Source organism: Pelodiscus sinensis, chromosome 16, assembly GCF_049634645.1.
Source record: "Pelodiscus sinensis isolate JC-2024 chromosome 16, ASM4963464v1, whole genome shotgun sequence".
NCBI lineage: Eukaryota > Metazoa > Chordata > Testudines > Trionychidae > Pelodiscus > Pelodiscus sinensis.
The window spans coordinates 30,571,489-30,594,107 of NC_134726.1; the positions used below are offsets into that span (position 1 = coordinate 30,571,489).

The 22,619-nt window shown below is 42.3% G+C and overlaps 1 protein-coding gene across 1 annotated transcript; it reads right to left on the bottom strand.

The window, feature by feature from the left end:
- Positions 1-759: 759 nt before the first annotated feature.
- LOC102447714 (cytochrome P450 3A24-like) lies at positions 760-22,374 on the bottom strand. The gene is made up of 13 exons (XM_075899640.1): positions 22,224-22,374; positions 15,881-15,974; positions 15,397-15,449; positions 12,716-12,815; positions 11,102-11,215; positions 10,717-10,805; positions 8,965-9,113; positions 8,006-8,133; positions 6,672-6,759; positions 5,724-5,884; positions 4,415-4,641; positions 3,791-3,953; positions 760-1,386 (listed from the first exon to the last, which is right to left on the bottom strand). The coding sequence occupies exons 1-13, from the start codon at positions 22,292-22,294 to the stop codon at positions 1,288-1,290; spliced, it is 1,536 nt and encodes a 511-aa protein (XP_075755755.1). The 5' UTR covers positions 22,295-22,374; the 3' UTR covers positions 760-1,287.
- Positions 22,375-22,619: the final 245 nt, after the last annotated feature.

A 22,619-nucleotide genomic window follows, 5' to 3' on the forward strand; every position in this document is an offset into this window, starting at 1 on the left:
CATGCACATGCACACACACACACACACACAGAGTTCCCTGCTCAGAGCCTCCCTCCTCCCCCCTAACCCTGACTCCTGCACCCCCCACACTTCTTGCCCTGAGCGCCCTCCTTCTCCCCTCCCCACCCAAGGACTCGAGCAAATGTGCTACTATGTTATATGTTTGCGTGTTTGCTGTAAATATTAGATCTAATCCTAACCTACCACAACAAGTGCTGGTGATGTGAAAAGGGCATATCACGTATATGCCCAAAAGGCTAGGAGTTTTTTAATCACATCTATCTGAATCGCTTGACCAAGTAGCTTACCAGAAAGAATATAGTAGTGCTAAGGGGAATAGCCTTTGTCTTGTCTTGATTATCTCTTCCAAGCTGTTTGGCCGAAGTGATTGATCTTGCTTGATGGCACAGAGTGCCTAGCACATAGCAGTGCCTACAGTGTCAATAACACAGTTTTCTATCTCTTCTTTGGTCTCTCCCACAATCAACATTTACCCTCCTTTATTGATTACATGGCAGCATTCTGTAGTTAGTGGTGAAATTAATAACCCTGCCCTAAAGTGATCCACTTAAGCAAACTCCCAGGCAGCAGTTGTATTATTTGCAATGCATTTGCCAGGAGAAAGCCTTGATCAAGTTCAATGAAGGATCAAATTCAGTAAATGACATGGAAGATGCTACATGTGGATAATTTCAGGAGTCCAGACTGGGTATTTTTTTCAAGTAAGAAGTGAGCAAATTATTCAGAGTACACAACAGAGAGCTTTCCCAAATATTTTTATGAATGCCTTTCTCTGTACATGTTACATACATTCATTCTATTAACATGTGACCCAAGAGAGTTTTAGTTTCTAAGATATAGTCTTACCACATCCCACTAAGCTCAACAGCCCAACAGTTTATACACACGTCTTCAAATATCAGTACAACACAGAAAACCACTGCCATTCCTTGTCATTCACTCATCCCTGCACACAGTAACTAAAAAAGTTCCTACGGCCTATTCCTTTTGAGAGAGAAGATTCCCACTAAAAAGGAGTCAGAAAAGCAGAGCAGCGCCTCTGGATTTTTGCTGGGCACACATTCTCTCAATCTGAGGGCATACACGCTATTTACGGTCACTGCCCCGTGATTCAATTTTCATTTCTGACAGTCATATTTTTCTGTAGCTATTTAGAAATGCCTTTGGAATGAACAGAAGCTCTTCTTCTGTGTGTTCTGCAGAGGCCCAATGATGTGGAAAGCCTCTGCTGGTCCTCTGGAGAGCTGCTGTAAACTCAGTTGGCTCCTACTCCTCCGAGTGTGTGGTACAAGATCTGGGGACTAACTTCAGCACGATAGGTTTCTCTGGTGTTATGAATCCTTGCGTACTCAGCTTGAGGGGGATCTGCAACATTAGGAGAGAAAAGAACATTTGTAGCCCAGCAAATAAAATATTCTCAGATTCTCTAAAGGACATGCCTTTGTTTTGCCTTGTTCACTCCAAATCCAGCCCAGATTCATTCATTACCTGTCTCCAGTTATTATAAGTTTTACAAACTTGGAAATGTATTTGATTTTCTAAAAAGTCCAGATCCAGAAGCACTTATTCCTTGCTTAGGGTTTTGTGATGGACATTTCATATAGGCCTAATGGGCCCAGACCTGCAAGGAGCTTCCTGGTCTCTATGGAAATTGCAGGTGCTCAGAATTTCTTATATTCAAGGCCTGTAATGGGTATCAAGCTTTCTCTGTCCCCTGCAAGAGACATCTCTGCCTTGATATACCCACCAGAAGGAAAAGTGCCACCTGAGAAAGGGAAGCAGTATATTTAAGCCTCTGTGTACTGCCTAGAGAGGTCAGTCAGACTCTGGTACTGACAGAACCAGCAAGACTTAGTCCTCCAATGGCTAGAAGAAGTGGGAAGAGCCAATCAGGACCCACAAGGTGAGATAAGAAGGCTGGCCCCCTTTTCCTGACAGGAATTGCTGGCTGGACCTAAAGCAGGAGAAGAGCTTCTCCAATCCTAGTCCAAAAGCACCAAGGCTAGCACCTTACAGCCTGACTGCACCTTAGTTAAAGACTGCAAACAAATTGGTTTTGCTGTGGAGTTAAAAAACCTAGATGACCATTTTTTTAGCTGAATTTCAACTATTACAGAACTAGCAAGTGATGTGAAGGTGTCTTGCTCTTGGTGACCTGTAACAAGGCCCTGTATAAACCTGCTCAGTGTTTTGCAGTGCTGCATTTCTTCTTGCTTTCACCATTGCTTAAGCTCAGTGAGGATCATAGTAAAATGTGGTATTCCCCATTGTTTGTAGTCTTCAAGGAAGTTCTAAGGGTCAGGGTATAGAATTAGGAGGTTAAAAATCTCGACCTCTTACTCAGTTCTGATACAAATGTTGTGTGTTCTTGCACAAGTCACTTCACTGCTTTCTTACTAAGTTCCCTTGTGTGTAAAAAGGGAGACAATAATGCTCCCCTGCCTTGTAGAGATCTTTGAAACTTATAGAGAAAAACTGCTAAGTCTCCATTATTATTTCTATGATTGCCATATCATTTGCCTGCCTAATTGTCCAAAGCACAGTGTTAGTGTTTCAGCCTGAGGATTTCTCAGTTAAAACAGTGGCCTATCAATGGTCTTCTTTAGGCAGAATGATCTCTTCCAGTGTTAGCCCTTTTCAAAGCAGAAAGTGAAGGGGGTCAGATTTTCTCATCACTTATGTAGTCCTCATGAGACACAACTACATTTTCCTCCTTGCTGCCCAGGGATGGCAGTACACTTGCTTCTGTTTGATATTAAGGTTTATATTCCAGGAAATGACAGACTCTTGGCAAAACCATTTCTCCAGCATGTCTGTCACAGTCTACCTGTGTTGTAGTATTCCTGACTATGGTTTATGATGGCTGAGACTTTCATAGAAGGCAGTGTTCCCCTCAACAATAGCTCATTTCTTGCTGAAAAGTGTGACGCTTGAGACCCTAATCTCACTGAAAGGTGGTTGTAACTTTACTTTGAAAGTTTCAACACTTCATAAATAGCTCATAGACCTTCCAGCCCCCATAGTAAAAGCAGCACTGACAACCAAAGGACCCATTCCACAAGAAAATGAAGGATGAGATACCTCAACTTCCAGATACCTCAACTCACTCTATTCAAGGAACTAAGCAATGGAAACCAAAGATGCATATTTATAATCATAACCAGGTAGGAGTCAAGCAATTAATTTTCTCTGTGGAAAATGATGACACTGTCAACCAATCTACTTGAATAAAGTTATTACTAAAGCTGATTAACCATTTTCCTCTCCTTTCTGTGCTGTAATGGTTCCTCGGTTACTATTTTTTCTCCTATACAAAAGCAACAAGGAGTCCTGTGGCTCCTTATAGACTAACAGATGTATTGGAGCATAAGCTTTCGTGGGAAAGATCCACTTCGTCAGATGCATTCAGACAAAGTGGGTCTTTGCCCATGAAAGCTTATGCTCCAATAAATCTGTTAGTCTATAAAGTGCCACAGGACTCCTCATCGCTTTTGCAGATTCAGACTACCTCTCTGATACTCTCTTATACAATACTCTCATGATATATTTTATAATACTGCATACTACACACAGTGCATGCAATATAGAATCTGCTATGTATTACACTACTATGCTATCATCTGTGTTGAATCTTTATTTTGAGTTGTTCACCATGTCCCATCTGCGTACCCAAATAAAGTATTTAAAATTGTTTTTAATGAACTCTTCCCAGTAAATAATCATCTGATTTTCAAAACCAAGTTTTCTAATGTAAATCTAGGTTTCTCACCTGGGTTTCTTTGCAGGGTCTGATGGTGAAATTCTGCAGCAGACTGACAATAGCAAGTTTCATGGTGAGGAGACTGAACCTCATTCCAATGCAGTTTCTGGGACCAGCCCCAAAAGGCAGGTATGTGTATGGATCCATCGTCTCTTTGTTTTCTTTACTGAACCTGGTTCCAGTTATAAGTGTAAGAATTTGTTGGTCAGAGACTGATATTCAGGAATGACTTAATACAGGCAGTCCCCGGGTTACATGGATCCGACTTACATCAGATCCCTACTTACAAACGGGGTGAGGCAACCCCGCACTAGCTGCTTCCCCCCAGCAGACCAGGGAGACGCAACGCTAGCGCCCCTCCCCAGCAGACCAGAGAGACACGGAGCAGCTTTTCTCAGCAGACACCTCAGCTTGAGAATAAAGGACTGAGGGAAGAGAGGTGTGGGAGAATAAAACTGAGCTCTGGAGAAATGTTTGGCTAGAGTTTCCCCTACAATATGTACCAGTTCCGACTTGCATACAAATTCAACTTAAGAACAAACCTACAGTCCCTATCTTGTACGTAACCCGGGGACTGCCTGTATAGATAAGGAAGATTATATTGCTCCTTTCCTATTGATATATATTCCATACCTTTCCGGTCTGAACTCCTCGGGTTCTGGCCAGAATTCTGGGATGCGATGCAGAACAAAGGCTGGAATTGCAACCACTGTGTCTTTTGGAATGCTCACTCCATTTATCATTATGTCTTTCTTACAGACCCTTTCAAGTCGCCCTCCGAGAGGAAACAGCCTAAGGATTTCATTCATTGTCATGTCAAGGTACTCCATCTGCATCAGGGCATTGTAGGTGGGAGGAGCCTGCAAGGGAATAAGAAAAAGGTTATCTAGATGAGATTTTCATGTGATCAGTGTTGAAAACATGTTTTCTCTTCTCATTTGTCACAGTATCCATTCTGCATTCAATGCTGAACTGTCTGTTCACTGTGAACCTATCAATTCACCTTAATTTTCTTTTCCTAAATAATGTTAGTTACTGGGAATCTCTGCCCATTTTTGCCAACTTCATACCTGAAATCAGCAATCCTGGGGTGGCCAATGTGTTTTTGAAAAGTGGCATCTCTTGCAACACATAGACATTCAGTGCAAGAGATACAAAGACAAACTAATTAGTACCCAGGAACAATGGTATGAATTTCCTTCATGTCTCCCAGTTGACATCTCCATTCCATGAGTGTAACTCTCTTCTCCTTGTTTCCTTTTTCCTACAGCTTCATAAACAATTCTTTGTTGTTGAGCACGTTAAAGTAACAAAAGGTATTTGCTGAGTGTGCAAATTCTGGTGTGAGAGATAAATAGGTAGAAAAAAGGATGTCACAAGGAAAACATATAGGCAAGCAGAGATAAGAAAAATAAGGTGTGTATTTCTCTGTGTGTTTCTATATATATGACTCAATAAGGCTTTATTATATTGTCCCATGGGAAAAGTTATTGGTGTGGGTTTGAGACTGGGGATTTAAAAATTGTACTGATTTGTAATCCCTGTTATTGCCAGGCTATTGTTATCTGTGTTCACCATTCTCTCAGCTTCTCTTCCTCTCCTATATCATTTGGAGATTTTGAGAAATGCACAACCACTATTACGCATGCAATAGTTATGGTTTGGAGTTTGCAAGACAGTTGTAGTATATTCCATACATGGTACTTTCTGTAACTCACCCAAAATAGACATATACCATTTTGGAAACAAGTTTTCAGCTCTCTTTTTGGTGAAAGCGAAAATTTCTTAATGTGTGCTTATCAGAGCTTCCAAAGGATAGCTAAGCCAGTATTTGTATTTAAGGTCTTTAAACCACAGTCTCATTAACTGGACGTAACTAGAGGAAAGAAACTGGCTTGAAAGAAGCTATATAGAAATCACTGAGCATCCACTACTCTCTTACCTTGTTTGGTAAAACTGAGTCTATCTCTTCCTTCAGCTTTTGCTGCACATCAGGGTTGATCGCCAAACTGTAAGCAAGGTAGCATAGCGTGTTGCTGGTGGGCTCATATCCAGCAAAAATAAAAATAAATGCTTGAGCCAGAACCTCATTATCAGTCAGGCCTGTGCAAAGAGAGGAACACAGATAGAAAAGATGAGCCCCAGAAACAACAGCATGTAGGCTGTGCTTTTTGCACATAACGTATATTATGCCAGAAGAGATGGATGGTGATTTTATTATTATTATTTATTAATTATTATCCCACGGATAGGGCTGATGGGGGTGTGGTGGGAAAATTAAACAGGGCGAATGATTGATTTGTAATCCCTGGTGCTGTTGATTGATTAATGCAGTACATACAAAGCAAAACACGGGTTCCTGCCAAGTTGGCTATGATTCATTTTCAGGTTATATAATCTAATCATTCAGTGGTGACCTGATTACCATGGGACACCTGCTCTCTCCTAGTCTTGAAAAGAACCGAGAATAGTTCTAACCAAGCTATAATCGGAGAAGTTTTATTTAAATGAATTGTGATTAATGATACAATGAAAGCAGGTAGTTTAGGGGGGTAATAGAGCTGGCCTTTGCTTCTTACCATATTGGCAGGTACCAACTTCATATTTTTTCACTGGCCAACACTAAGGATTATACAGCAAGGGTTGGCCTGGAATGCATGCCTTCTAGTCTACTAGTGAGAAAAGTGTTACTTAATGATAACTTTTCCCCATCTCACTCTGTGCTGGACAAAAACGTATATGCAGTCCAGGTGAGTCAACCAGTCCTCTCCCTAGCTGGAGAGGGGAGATGAACCATTTATTTCCTCTCCATGAAGCTACATATTCATATTCCCCTCTCTGCAGTAGCCCCCAACGGCACTCACCAATATGGGTCTTTTTATGTTGTTACCTTTATATGTCTGAATCACTCCATTGCTTTCATGGCTCATGGTAGAATTCTGGGATTCAATCAGCAGCTGCAGAAAATCCACTCGGGCCTGGAAAAAGAAGTAATCATTCAGAGGAAAGCTGGTCTAGTGAGAGATTCCCCTAGGGATGGCTCAGAAAATTGGGTCTCAGAACACAAATGTTGTATTTTAAAATCCCCAGGAGTGACTAGATAGGACCCAGCAAAATGCAAATGTCTTTTCTGTGACAATGGCTTAAAACATGAAACTCTTGCACTTCTTGGAGGGGTCCATTGGTCCAGCTCTAAAGAAAAGTCAGCGGGGACAGCAGGTTTGGTCAGTCATTGTTAGGAATGATGAGCAAGGCCTGAGACTGCAGAGCTAGACTCTTTTTTTGTCTAGTTTGCAAAGCACCCTTATTAAAACAGCTGTACAGTTTTAGGGGAAAGTAAAAACAACATCTCTGTTTGTGACTTTTACAAGTAACTGCCTTACCGCAGGGTTACTCTGGGGGAGAGAAAATCCAGCGGGGAAATAAATGAGAGTTAAGACCTTCTCTTTTGGAGACTGTGCTCTGAATACCACAGTATCAGTGACACTGCGCTGTGTGTTCATGCTCAACTCTACCACTTGCTCAGTGGAGTCCCTCCCTCTGTCTGCTCCAGCTTCCCAAGGCTACTCCTTAGGGCAGTTTTCTGTAAATCAAAATCTTTGCACACCCAGGCTATGTCTAGACTGCAGGCTTCTTTCGGAAGAAGCTTTTCTGGAAGAGATCTTCTGAAAAACTTCTTCCAAAAGAGAGCATCCACTCAACAAAAGCAATCTGCTTTTTTGAAAGATACCGTCCACACTGAATGGATGCTATCTCACATGTAAGCTGTGATTACTGTGGATGGAGTGGCCACCAGGGCACCTGTGCTTTTTCTTCTTTCTTCTTCTTTTGAAAGAACTCCCTCTTCCCTGACCACACACACCTTTTTCTGAAAAAGCTCTTATGGAAAAAGACTTCTTCCTCATAGAAAGAGGTTTACCAATGTCAGGAAAACCCCTCTGTTGTTTCAATTTTTTAATCAAAAGAACGTGATTGCAGCGTGGACATAAGTGAAGTTTTTTCTGCAAAAAGGCCGTTTTCCCAAAAAGCCTCTGCAGTATAAACATACTCCCAAACTGCAATCAAGTCTGCTTGGGTTTTACCCTGATATCGGCTTAGATCACTGACACACACATACTATTGTGGTCCTTTGCTAGACTCTAACTCACACAAGTAAATGTTTTTCATGTGAGCTAATATAACAGAGAACATTCTCTGGCTCATGAGTGGGAGAGTCCTGCTTACCCCTTTTCCCTCTTCTTTACGTTCCTTCTTTATTCTGGAGACTGACTTCATGAAGAATTCTATGGCATCTTTGGGGAAAAAGTTCACATTCATCTTCTTAAGAAGAGGAATGAGGAATGGGCATACAACTAGAAGGGAGACAAAAATAACTGGCTGAAGCCATGTCCAGGGAACTAAAGTCCATTTCATCTAAGATGTCTATGGAAAAATATTAATTAGAACAACTGGAAATGTTTACTAGAGAGATGAGGTTGCATCATTCTAAAGGATAGCTCTACTCGATCACTTCTATGCACTGGAAAGCTCATTAGGAGCCTGTCTGGCCACCATATTCCCTGTGGGGAATTTGGGCTCCACCCTGCCCCCTACTCGTGTTTCCTCACAAATGATATAATTTAGCCCTGAGTGTAAATGAAAGAAAAGGAACATTACAGTATTTCACACCATAGGTGACTTGAGGCCCTGTCTTTGAGACTGGTGAGTCATATTCTGAGCAGAGGACATTCCCCCAGTTTGCACTAGCATTACTCCAGCGGTGTTGACCGGGATGAAAACATTCTAAAAAGGATGAAATTATCCTAGTCATGTCAGACTGACCGCAGAGTTCTGATATTCATTGACATCTTGTGCCCAAGCAAATATCTCCAAACTGCCCCCAAAGCATTGTGATCCTTCTCACAACCAATATGTTAAAATTCTTGTGCTTACTAGCACTTGTATAACTCCAGACTGTTCTCATCATAAGGCTTGTAGGGGTATAAATTAAAGCAACATGTGTCCAAGGTGACCTTTTGAGTGGAGACTTTTATCCTTGGAATTACCTAGTCTTTGGCTTATTGGCTAAGGGATAGCTACTCGGATGGTAAAACCAGTGGACCACTTGTCTGATTCTGAGGCAGAAGTCATAGTTCAAAATGGAATACTTAGAAGGAGCTTTTAGTGAGCAAAAGCAAACTTACATATCAACATGAAGAGTGGGTCAAAAAAGTTAAACTTCACTAGCTTCTTGATTTCCTTGACAAAAGGATCTTTAGGGTTGTTCATGGAGTCAATGTTCACACCGAAGGAAGTACTAGTGACGACATCCATGCTATAAGCTCCAAAGATGCTGAGCGAAAACAGAATATGGATAGGAGTGTTAATGTTTGAAAAAGGCAATTACAACTTTTCCCTCCCTTTCTATGTTACATCTCTTTAAAGAAAACAAAAGTCTCATGAGACTTGTTTATGCTTTTGAAAAGTGGGGCCGCTGATCATCGGCACAGCTCGCAAGTCAAGACATGGATTGGTCAACAGGGAATTCCTTTGTCGACCGCTCCTGTAAACCTTGTTTCACAAGGCATAAGGGAGTGGTTGACAAAGGCTTCCCTTGTCAACTGATCCACGTCTTGACTTGCGCACTATGCTGACAATCAGCTGAGCCAGCACAGCGTGGCGGCCATTTTTATTTTAATGAAGCTGGGTATATTTAAATCTCCCACTTCATTGACTATGTCGGGTAGCCTATTTTACATGCCTCTTGCGGCAGACGCAAGTAGTCTAGACATACCCTAATAGACTTGCTGAGGACATTACATAATGTAATGTATTGGCCTATGTGTGTGTCCTCTGGTGGAATCAGACCTATTCAAGTGCCTGTAAATATCTTGTCAAGTGGCTATGGCCTTTTAAGAAGCTCTGAACCCTAGTCCTGCTGACAGCGGATAGTAAATCTGTGTGCTACAGTGGTAGAATAAACAAGCTGTCAAAAATAAATAAATAAGTACAAACCAAAGAATATTATATTATTAAATATGTCTTTATTATTTATATTCTGGTAGGGCCCAAATGTGATGGGTCAACACAGGCAAAAAGACACATTCTCTGCTCCCGAAGGATTCACCCTGTCAGAATTTTCCTGGAAGCACACCTTCATAAAAATAGTTTTGTCTGACCTCTAAGTCCTAGCTTTGATCCTCAGGTGCATCTAGACTGGCAAGATTTTGCGCAAAAGCACTTGCCACGAGTATTTGCGCAAGAACACTGACGTTGTAATGTACAAAATCAGTGGTTCTTGTGCAAATACTCCGACGCTCTCGCTCAGGGATAAGACTTCTTGTGCAAGTATTCTTGCGCAAGAGGGCCAGTGTAGACAGCCAAGTTAATTTCTTGCTCAAGAAAGCCCGATGGCTAAAATGGCCATCGGAGCTTTCTTGCGCAAGAGAGCGTCTACTTTGGCATGGATGCTTTTGCGCAAAAGCAAATCTTTTGTGCAACAGTACATGCCAGTATAGACGTTCTCTTTTCCGTTAAAAGTATTTGCGCAAAATGGTGCCAGTCTAGACGCAGCCCTCTTGTGTTCAGCCCTCATGTGTACCGTAGAGATATTAAAGTTCAGTTACACCATCCTCTCAACATCTTTGCTTGTGTAGGGTGTTCCCCTATGCCACATTTTCTAATGTTTCCTCCACTCTAGTTTAAAATGTACCAGAATTTGGGGCTTCCACCATTTCCCTTAATAAATTGTTCCACAGACTTCACCTCAGGGAGATTTTCTTGAGATTTAGCCTAAATTTTCCCTTTTACATTTCATCCTAGTCCTTCAGATGGCCCTGTTCATCTCTTCAGAAGTCAGTTTCATCCAAAGAACTATCTGCATTGCCAGTAACGAATGAACCAGAGCTGCTTACAAGATTTGCTGCTCAGCCAGCTTATTCTTGGCAGTTACTCACTCCTTAACAGCCACAGGCTCATCTTTTTCTGCTTTCTTCTGAATATTTCTCACCAGAACCTCCCCATATTGCTCGATAATGGGAAACATCTGCAATACAAATGACAGGACACGACTTAAACATGCCAAACTTTACGTCTTCGTTAAGCCTAGCTTCTGAAAAGCCAAGGGGGATGGGTTCATTAATATTTACAGACTTGATCCATTTCTGCCATCAGAGGCTTTTCATTTTAATCCTTTTTCCATCTTTTTAATATTAGGAAGCACAAATGAGACAGTCCAGTTTAATCATTTGAATCTGACTGAAGAGACCAGACTACCTTGACCTGTAGACCATCTATGCTCTGACCCCACAGTTAATGTGTGACTGTTCCTCTGGGTTTTACCTCTTTTAGCTTCCCACTGGTGAAGGTTGGAGAGAGCACAGTGCGGATCCTCTTCCATTGCTCATCCTCCGCTATGGAGACAGCAGACTCTAGCACTCCCACAAGGCCTAAATTCTGGGGTGACAAAGGCAAGTTTATAACTGAAAAGAAGCTATTGAGTTTCTCTAGAAAAGGTAAGAGTGCACAAAGCAACCCTTTTCCTTCCTGATCTGTACACACATACACTTCCCCCAACGGGTTACACTTGGGCAGTGGTACCCACAAAAAACATCAACCCCACAAGCACTGGGGCAGACCTGCACAAATGTATACACACTGACTCAGGCCATGTCTACACTAACACACACACACACACACACACACACACACAGATCTATCCTATATAACTTCAGCTATACAAATAGTGTAACTGAAGTTGACATACTTCCACACAGTAAGGGTGTGTCTAGACTACAGAGTTTTGTTGACAAAAGTGGACTTTTGTCAACAAAACTATACCTGCGTCTACACTACCGCTGAGTTCTGTCGACATAATGTCGACAGAACTCAACAGTTTTGTCGACGCTGGTAAACCTCATTTTACGAGGCATAACACCTTCTGTCGACAGTTCTGTCGATAGAAGGTGTTATTGCATGTAGGGTTGTGTCTAGACTACAGGGTTTTGTCGACAAAGCAGCTTGCTTTGTCGACAGAACTGAATGTGTCTAGACGCTCTTTGTCGACAGAAGTTTTGTCGACAGATTCTGTCGACAAAACTTCTGTCGACAAAACCCTGTAGTCTAGACGTACCCTAAGGTTGGCGAGGGCTGCTCTACCGTTGACTCCAGCTACTCTTCTCATCCTGATGGATTACCGGAGTCAACGGGAGAGTGATCAGAGATCAATTTGTCATGTCTAAGCAGAGGCAATAAATTGACTGACAGTGAATCAATTCTGAAGCATGGATCGACCATGTGGTAGAGACAAGGTTTCCAACTGGTGCCCATGAACTGATGCATTCAAACCATTAAATTCAGCTCTCAGTTATACTGGTGTAACTAAGAGTTGACTTTTTCCTAAATACTTTTTAAAAAAACAATAAATGAAAATGAACAACCTAAGCAGTTTTTAAAGTGCGGTCAACCAGCTTTCTTTGAGAGCAAGAGTATCTAATTCCAAGTGAGGTCTCATAAGAACATAAGAATGGCCATAATGGGTCAGACCAATGGTTCATCTAACCCAGTATCCTGTGTGCCAACAGTGGCCAATGCCAGATGCCCCAGAGGGAGGGAACACAACAGGTAATTCTCACAAGATACCTTCCCCATCACCCACCTTTAGAGGAACAGAGGCTAGGGACACCATTCCTACGCATCCTACCCATTGATGGACCTAACATCCATGAATATATCTAGCTCTTTTTTGAACCCTGTTAAAGTCCTAGCCTCAACCACATTCTTTGGCAATGAGTTCCACAGGTTGACTCTGCACTAATGTGCATTCATGCTGCATCTCCAAAAGAAATCTCGTATATTCCTGCAGTATTTAAATACAGTATTTGATGTTATCATGACTTTATTGCATCTTTCTGATGAATATTAATGATTCATCTGATGAATATTAATGATTCATACCCGCCGGTTGGTAAAGATGGTGAAGCACTCTTTCACCAGCACAGTTTTAATTATTTTAGGATCCATGACAGACAGCACAGGTTGCCTGCCATCATAAAACCTATGGGGGAAAAGAAATAAAAATTCACAATTCGCTATTTATCAGTGAAATTCGGGCATTAAACAAAAAACTTCTTCCTCCCTGGTATGTCTCTGATAGCTACAAGTCCTACTCTCTATTGGTTTCTATAGCAAAGTGCACTGACTGGAAATACCGCTTTTTAGAATCATAGAAATTAGAGACGGAAAAGGCCTTTCAAACCAGCATTTATCCCTGTCTTTTCAAGACACTTCATGAATGTTTCTTTTGTGAGACTATGCCTCTCTGAGAAATCTCTCTCTCCCTCACACATTCTCTCCTCTAACTCTCATAAATATCCCCAATATACTGCCTACATCTATGTTTTCAGAGAGGAGCACCAGCATCATATTTTAGTCACTTCAAAAAAAAAAAAGTAAGTCAAATGGAGTTTTAGGTACAGTACTAAATCCATTCCCAGTTGTGTTTTAAATTAATGTTCTGTTTCCCATAGTTGCATTAAAGACCCACGAGAAGAACAGGAGGAACTAACTGGGGAAACAGTGAAACTGGCTATATACAAAGGGCTGTCATGCACAAGATTAACAAGTTGATGCTACAGAAAAACTGGTTTTTCTCTCCTCTCATTTATAGTCATCTGGGTGCTACTGATACCACTAGTAAATAAAAGATTTCTGGCCAAGGGGTCATTACTAAATTGATTATGCTCGTTTAATTTAATCTCTTTCTTCCTAGTGGTACTTTGATCTGCCACCCTAAACTCTTCTCCTTCTTTAGTGCTTATGCTCTTCAAATACATGTAGACAGATCTCTACAGTTTCTCATTTTCCCCAAGTACTGTAATACATTTAGTCCTTTCAGTTTTTCCCTAAGGAATCCCTCCCCTCTGGCCCTCTCACTAGAGCTAGAATAGAATATGTCCTGTATGAGTTTTGTACTAGAAAATCTTTTCCAAAAACAAATGATCAATAGTACGAATTCTTCTGTGACATGAACCCCTCACATGATGCCATAAGTAACTTGAATAGTAACAAACGGGGTTTTCATACACAAATAATGATGAGTAAGATGTCACCATAACTTTTTTTATAATGTAGAAACAAAAGGATTGCTTCAAGGTTGTTGTTGTTTTTTTTAAAATGCATTTTAAAGAAAGGGCTCAATCTTCCACAAGGCCAAACACCCTCTGAAATCCATGAGAGATGAGAGCTGCTGAACACAAAGCTATCGGATCCTAAAGGCAGTAGGAACATTCACTCTTTGGCCTATACATTTCCAGATCCTTACACTCTCTTATGTTAGCAGTATATTTATTTTATCCTTTTGATTCACAAATTTGGACCTTTTCAGCTGATAGCACTGAAATACTTTTGTTGATTGGCCTGAATTCTAGTTTTATATAATTGTTTAAAGATTTATTATCCTACTAGCAGATTTAGCTGTTGTTGCTAGGGTCCTTAACTCAATTTTTGTGGTGGGGGTTAGGGAAACAACAGGAAAATGTACATACTTTATTTAAATGATTGTATTTTTCAAAAATACAATGTTGTTTTTATGAAGTTAACTTTCAGGTTTATTTTTAAAAGTTCAGATTTATTTTATAAAGGGATTGTTAAAACTTTTCCATTTAATGTTTTGCAGTTTTTTAAAATGGGAATTCCATGAAGTGTATTTTTTTCTTCATCCCTAGAAACTGTTATCATTCACTATGTTTTAACCGAAAAGGGCTATAGTCAATTTGGTTTCCAATAACATTTTATTCTAGTTTTCAAACCATAAGTATTGAATTAGCTGTGCCAGAAGAGCACTACTCCAAATTTCTCTGTGTGATCTCTTTTCTGTAAGGTTTATTGAGAAGCAGTCCTATTCCAGATTCATCCTCTTTTTCTGGCTCATCTTGTTTCAGTCTCTTTTCAACATTCACTCAGTTATGTCAATTTTGAGGACTGTACTTGATTTGGTGATTCTCTTTTTTGTTTGCTTTAGGAGAAACAATCCCATTCCAGACACATCCTGTTCTTCTGGCACAACCAAGCCCTTACATTGCTTTAAGTTCTGATAAGAGGAAGCTAAACACCGAATTTTGCGGTCTTGGTTTTTATCATTTAGGAGGAGATCTTGAACATACAGACAAACAGACAAACTCTCTAAAATATATAGTAGATAATGGAGATAAGTTAAATAAGGATTGATATAGCCTTTTGAATGGATGGGGAAATGGTATAAGGCCAGTTGGATAGCCTGCAGAAGTTACCGGAGCATGTAGTCCATGCTACAACTGCAGTGGCAGACAGCGGTAATGCAAACCTATCACATGTCACCAGGTCAGGGTTATAGACAGGAACAGAGTTGGTATAATTGGGATCTATATGCAATTACAGCATGTATCTGGAATATATTTATATACACACCTTCCTTTACAAATTGCAATCCAGGAGAAGTGGACAAATTTCCTATCAAACCAGTGGCACCGTCCTGTTACAGCATTGGAGCCTTTGAGATCTCCTCTTCCAGTGGATTTTTTTCACCCTCCAATTTGAATTCTGACTATAGGATAATGTGAGGAACATACCACACAGAACTGGTTGGTAAACATACTCACCCCCAGATTTTCCCATATTTCTTATAGCACTCGGTGTCAAACTCCACCATACCCTGCAGAGAGAGATTTTTAAAATGGAATTAGAAAAGAAGCATGCATTCTAGAGAAGGGGAATCGAGTCTCTTGCAGTCTGTAAGGGATGGGTTCTTTTAAGAACGTGGCTGGAACTAGTTATTCTAGGTGTGCATCATGCTTGAGGTTAAGGCATCTGTAAGGAAAATGTTTGCAAAGAACTCAGTAAATAGTGATTGCAAACCAGCCACCCTGTTCACCTGTTTTGGGCAATCACCACAGGGCTCATCATGCCCTTCACAGTGTCATTTGCACTACAGAAATGTTACCCTGCATTGGATCCTATACAACCTGTGCATTCGAGCAGAGCTCAGAGCACATGGGAGAACTCATCAGTGCTGTGTAGAAATCTAGCTATTTTATGATGATGGACATATATTTCTGGGGCCAGAAGAAGGCTTTAAATACTCACTTTACGATATTCCAAGGCAGTTCCAAAGAAAGGCAAGGGTTTTGGCCCAGGGATACCCAATTTCTTGAAAAAACCAAATGGCCAGATCCCATATCTGTAAAAATAACAAAAGAGTCTGAAGGCTTCAGAACAGTATTTGCTGTGATGTTGGGGCTGAAAGCTTTCAATGCCCATCCTGAAGAAGTAAGGCTGTTGCATTACATCAGGAAGGAAGCACCCACTCCTTGTGCCTTCTAAAGCTTTTTAATAAGTGCAGCCAGTAATAAACCTCCCAGCTTTACCACAAATCTTCAGAAAGAAGATAGCCCTGAGGAAAAAAGCAAGCCTCTCCTAAAGAAATACGTGCTCCAGAAAAGAGAACCCTCTGCAGGCTTGTTGCCAGCTCACGAAAAGGAGCCAGAAAGGGGACATGAGAACAAAGCTTATTTATTTTGCAGAGAAATCAAAACGGAGCCGGAAGTAAAGTCCCGAGCAGGGCTTTTGTGAAAGCTGCACTTTAATTTCATGTATTGTTTTCCCTGTGGTTAGCCCAGTGTTAGCCTAGTGGTGTGTTGGGGAGCCTAGTCTGTTGGGTTGCTCTTTGGATTTTGTTAATAGCTTTGCAGATTTCGCTCCTCTGAAGCACCCTCCTTTGGAGTTGTAAAGTTATTACTCCTGCCTCAGGGCTCTCTGATTCTCTGTGAAGATTGGGGCTGTACCATTTTGAAGCTTGTCTGTGACTGTGTTGAAAGATATTTTTAAATATTTGTTTTCAGACCGAGGTTACCAGCTTCCTAAGCAAGAGCTATGTCTCCAAATGAATATTATAGCTCCAGTAATTGTCAAGGAAACTGTATCAAAGGACTTGCTTGGCCTAGAACAATAGGTGCCATATAATTTGCCCTTCTTCCAGGTGATTCCTCCATGGGATGCCAGGAGCCACATTAGGGTAGAGAATTTTGATTTGATTTGTCCTTTTCATATGTGTTCATTTTTTTTAATTGTATCCTTTGGTATATATGGTTGTGACAATTTTCTTCCACTATTTGATCTGAGGAAGTGGGTCTGGCCCACGAAAGCTCATCACCTAATAAACCATCTTGTTAGTCTTTAAAGTGCTACATAGTCCTGTATTTTGTTTCAGCTAGACCAGACTAACATGGCTACATTTCTATCACTAGGGTAGAGAGGTGTAACTTACACCTACCTCTCTTTCTTATTACCATTTAGTATTTTGATCATGCCTAGAAACCCCAGCGGAGGTCGGTCACACTATGGAAGGGGCTGTACAAACACACTGTACAAGAGCTTGCAGTCCAGAGAGCCAAGACAGACAACGGGTGAGGAAAAGGGAAACCTCAGTTTGCATGTGGCGAGCGGTTTCTAGAGCACTGACTAGTTTTGATGAATCTGGGCCAAGAGTTCCAGTGGCTACAGGGATGACTTGCTTACCATTGCACTACAGTCATTTCTGGGGCCTAGCACAGCAGTTCTCCAACTGTGGGGTGGGACCCCAAAGTGGGTTGAGAGCCATTTTAATGGGGTTGCCAGGGCCAAAGCCTGAGTCTCACCATATGAGGCCGAAGTCAAAGCTTCTGCCTCAGGCAACAGGTTCAAGTTACAGGCCCTCTGCCTGGGGCTGAAACTCTTTAGCTTGATCTCCTTGCTTGGGGTGCCGAGGCTCAGGCTTTGTCCCTCTCCCTAATGCCCACGGGGCAGGTTGAGGCTTCAGTGCCCCCTCCAGCGGTTATGAAGATATTTTCTGTTTTCAGAAGAGGGGGCATGAAGTTGGAGAACCCCAGGCCTAGTGAGAGTAACATGGGCCGGAAACAAAGGAAAGGTGGGTGCTTTTTTTCTGGATATGACCTTGGCTTGTCATGACCCCAAAGCAAGTCACTAACCAGGGTCATCCTTACCCATACCCAGAATAGGCAGCTGCTTAGGTCACCTGAAAATATGGGGCACCGCAAGATCTTAATGTCCATCCACCCACCTCTTCCTATCCCTGTTCTGTGGCTCCACTCCCTCCTGAGAGGATCTAGTTAACTAAAAGTGAAAAAGCCTGCCAGAGCTATTAGCAGAACATTAAACCTTGTAAAAGAACCATCCAGGTGGTAATAGAGCCATTTAACAGACATTTGCAAACCCTGGGTTTATAGTCAGTTTCTGAATTAAATGTGTTAGTCGACAGGACCTTAGTTAAACATTTTTTAAAAAAATAGTTCATTAGCTCAGTGTTTCTCAGACTATGGGTCCCGACCCCCCGGGGGGTCATGAGCAACTTAGAGGGGGATTGCAAACAAATTAGAGGGGGCATGCGAGCAACTGAGAGGCTGGTTGCAGCAATGGAGAGGGGGGTCGCGGTATCATAAGTTTGAGAACTCCTGCATTAGCGTGTTGTTGAAGATTAGAAAATCACATCTCTCAAAACCATCATGTTCCCCCTCCTGGGCTGCCATTGGGCATAGGGGCATCAGTTTAATAGTACTCTGTAGGTCCCCATAAATCCTAAGGCCAGCCATGTCATTAACTTGAAACTGGCTCTGTTTCTCAGTCTTTAAAACGGGGGTGATGACTTGCCTCCCTCCCCCATCTGTTAGGCCCAGTTCACCATTTGTAAAATGCTACGAGATCCTAAGACAGATGGTGCTATAGAACTGCCAGGTCTGAGTAGGACAGGATGGAAATGTAGCCAAGACAACACAGAAAATAACACCCTCATTATTATGTCAGAGGATAGCCATTACATTTTCAAACAATGAAAACAACAGAGGAGTCCGCCTTTTGGTTTGTTTGAGATTCAGGCTATCCTAAACCCAGTTGTAAGGGACGGAAAACGGCATATTGAATTGGCTTGCGTAATGTTATTGCACAGAAAGTGAAGCAAAACCTTATGACCGGCACAGCACCCCTGCCCAAGACAGACTCAAAAGTGATCAATTGTGAGTCAGAATTGGCAGCAGACATTCTGTTTCAGCTCAAATAGCGGAGGCATGTTGTTTGGGAGCCATTCTATCCCTGTTGCCACAATGCAATCCCAGGTCTCCACAGAATGCAGCATAATGACAAACAGAAGTCTTAGGTGACCACAAAATAGCTGCAATATGAAAAGTTGGGCCAGAGAAGGTGAAGAGCTTCTCCCAAATTGAAGATCTGAGTGTATCCCCAGAAGGGTCCTCGAATTGCTCCTCAGTCCAATAACTCAAAGAAGTTCGGAAACAGGGTTAATATTTTCAGACGGCAGATGTTATTGAATAGTTGCTAGTGCAGTGTAAATAAATGGACTGTGCCACTGATTACATTAATCGTTAGGCCAGAAACCTACAAAGCTGCAGCCTTTGTCTACCCCAATTATTGTCCATATCTGAGCTGTTTTTCCTGCAACACTGAAAGTTGTTGAGAGGAGCAGTCTTAATTAGATTCCCTCAGCAACTTCAAGCTTCCGGTCAGTCACCTGCGAGCGAGCCATTAATAGCAGAGCAGCATTGGATTGTGAGAAAAACAGGGCCCACTGCCTCCTTTCAAACTGGTCTCAAGAATGCTGTTTGCCTTCAGTGTCTTTCCACTGGTCGTTCCGAGAGTGTGCATATAACACCATGAGCTAGTACCATTTACTGCATATCCTCTCTATGGCACAACCTTTACATTGTAAGATCATCAAGGACCATCTCTTCCTACATGTTTGCATACCACCTGACACAAATGAGGCAGCTGGATCCTCTGGAGGCTAGTGCAATATAAATAACTAGAAGATTTACCCAGTGCTGCTTGGGTCCTAAGTCAATTCATTTTTGCTTTTTGGAAAATAAAATGAAAATGCCCATGCTTCATTTAAATCATTGCTCTGGGGTGGGGCAGAGGATGAGGGGTTCAGTACGCAGGCTGCCCTGAGGAGAGAGGACTCGTCTAGCTCCCTCTCTCTGCAGCAGCTTGAGGGCAGGTGAGAAGCACCTCTCCGTGGCCACTGCAGCTCCAGCGAGTGTAGCCAGGGGATGGGGTGCATGTGCCTTGGCTGAGGCAGGTCCAGGTTCATCTGAATCTTGCACTCCCCAGCCAGAGTGAGGAATGCAGCAAACTGTGTGCTTTTCAGTAGCTCCCTAAGAGGAACAGCCAGCAATTTTACTGTACGAATCAGAGGGTTCCTGGAGCGGGGAAAGGCTCAGGGTTGGGGTAGTCCCAGAAGGGGTCGTGCCCCCAGCAAGCCTCTTTTATCTGCCGGGTGATTCTGTCTTTTTGTTGTATGGTTTTATGAGACGCAATCCCATTCCAGGCACAAAGCATTTTCCTGGCACAACCAGACCTTGGCTTTGCTTTAAGTTATGATAAGAGGAGGCTGTATACCAAACGTGGTGGCCCTAGCTCTCACTTTTTAGGAAGAATTCTTGATCAACCAGACAGACACAGCATATGTCTACACCACAGAGTTTTATCAGAAAAACGGCCATTTTTTCAGACAAAACTTGAGGATCGGCCACACTGCAATGGCGTTCTTCTGCAAGAAAATTGAAAGAACAGAGGGGTTTTTCCGGCATTGGTAATCCTCCTTCTACGAGCTCTTTCGCAAAAAGGCATGTGTGGATGGGGAAGAGGCAGTTCTTTCAGGGGAAGAGGAAAAAGCACAGGTGCCCTGGTGGTTATTCTGTCCATAGCAATCACAGCTTACATGCGAGAGAGCGTCCATTTAGTCTGAATGCTCTCTTACGAAAAAGCAGATCTTTTTTGATGCACTTTTGCAGTGTGGATGCTCTTTTTCGGAAGAAGTTTTTTCAGAAGATCTCTTCCAAAAAAAGTTTCTTCCAAAAGAAGCCTGTAGTCTAGATATAGCCACACAGATGTACAGACAGACAAACCCTCTCAAATATAGAGTAGATTAAAAATCTCAAGGATTTATTATTACTTTGTTTTAGTAACAATTCATGAGAATATTCCAAATATTTCTTCCTTGGGCTAAGGATGGGGGCACCATTTCTTTGTCTTGAAAAAAAAAGGAGGAAATGCAGACTTTCAGCAGACAGGGAATCCTATGGATATGAAATGTCAATTGCACACACACAAAATGGGAAAACACTGCCTAGGAAAGTGTCCTGGAAAAAGAGATCTGGGGGTTAAAGTGGACCACAAGTTAAATATGTCAACTGTAACAAAAAAGGTAACCATCATTCTGGAGTGCTAAGCCTCAGCTTGAGTTGTGTGTCCAGTTCTGGATGCACATTTCAGGAAAAATGTGGACAAATTGGAGAAAGTCCAGAGAGCAACAGAAATGAGTAACAGTCTAGAAAACATGGCGTATGCGGAAAGATTGAAAAAGCTGGGCTTGTTTATTCTGGAGAAGAGAACGCTGAGTGGGGACATGACGACAGTTCTCAAGTGCATAAAAGGAAGGTGGAAGGAAGAGGGAGAAAAATTGTTCTTAAATCTCTCAGGATAGGACAAGAAGCAATGGGCTTATACTGGAGCAAGAGCGATTGAGGTTGGACATTAGGAAAAACTTCCTGTCAGGGTAGTTAAGCACTGGAACAAATTGCCTAGGAAAGTTGGGGAATCTCTGTCTGTAGAGCATAAGCCCCCAAAACCCTTAGGGGTGTGCAGAGGAACATTCAGGAGGAGCAACAGGCTAAGCCAGCTACCATGCAGGGCAGAGAGGGAATGCCAACCAGCCCCAACCCACCCCTATTCCAGCCATGCCCCCACCTTTAGCTCTGTCTCCTAGCCCTGCACCTGACCCCCACCTGAGTGGCTCCATACCCACCCGGGGGCCTGGCTGCCCTGGCAGTGCGGCTGTGAGCTCTGTCCAGGTGGCATGGCTGCAGTGTCACCCGCCCCGGTACTCCAGGCAGCACAGTCAGGAGGTGGGTAGAAGGACCGTTTCTGAGGGATGGTTGAGGGAGGGGAACAGAGGGGGTTGGATAGCAGATGGAGGGGATTCTGGCAAGGGAGGGTCAGTGGATAGGAAGTGGGGGTTGGATGGGGAGGGGATCGCAGGATGGTCAGGGGCAGGGGATTTGGATAGGAGGTAGGGGGTCTGGAGGAGCGGGGAGCAAAGTGGGTTGGATAGGGGACAGGGGATGGACCACACTTGCCTAGTAAGCACAGCCTCCCCTAGACTTCCCTATTTGGCCCTCCATGAAATTCTTTGAACCCTGATGTGGCCCTCAGGCCAAAAATTTTGCCTAACCCTGTCTAGTTATTATTCAGTCTTGCTTTGAGTACAGGGGACTGAACTAGATGATGTATTGTGCTCCCTTCCAGCCTGCCATGTCTATGGTTTTATGAAAAGATCAGTAAAATATAAATTAATAGTGGCTCTCCTTCAAGAATTTGAAAACAGCAAAAATAGAAAAGCAACATATAGAATTTTACTTACAGTATAAAGAGAGCGAACAGTGTAATCAGCAGAGCCCAGGTCTCAATGGAAAAGCTAGGAAGAAGATTCATCTTAGCTCTGTGCCTCTCAGTTTCTTGTTCCCTTTCTAACTTCTGTTTTTCCAGTCTCGCTGCTCTGGTCAGTGTTGAAACTAGGGAAAGAACGACTTTTTATTTGTTTGTCAGTAATCATGTGACTGAATGACTGAAATTTGAGCTAGTCCTTTATGTAATCAAAGGGGTGGAGCGAATGTCAAATGCCAAGCTATACAGGTAACGTTACCTTTAATAGCTCATGAAGGAAGATGTAATCTAATCTCTAGGAATACAAAGATGCTGAGTCACAGTTCTTTAATATTCAGTCAGCTATTCCAGTTTTCTCTTGATAAATTTCCTC

Bases quoted from the DNA above. Each gene is read 5' to 3' on its own strand.
- LOC102447714 (XM_075899640.1), bottom strand. From the start codon at position 22,294: ATGAATCTTCTTCCTAGCTTTTCCATTGAGACCTGGGCTCTGCTGATT. The intron at 11,216-12,715 runs GTATGAATCATT...TTGTCACCCCAG, and splicing joins CCATCTTTACCAACCGGCGG to AATTTAGGCCTTGTGGGAGT. The intron at 8,134-8,964 runs GTAAGTTTGCTT...TCTCCCTTCTAG, and splicing joins CCCACTCTTCATGTTGATAT to TTGTATGCCCATTCCTCATT.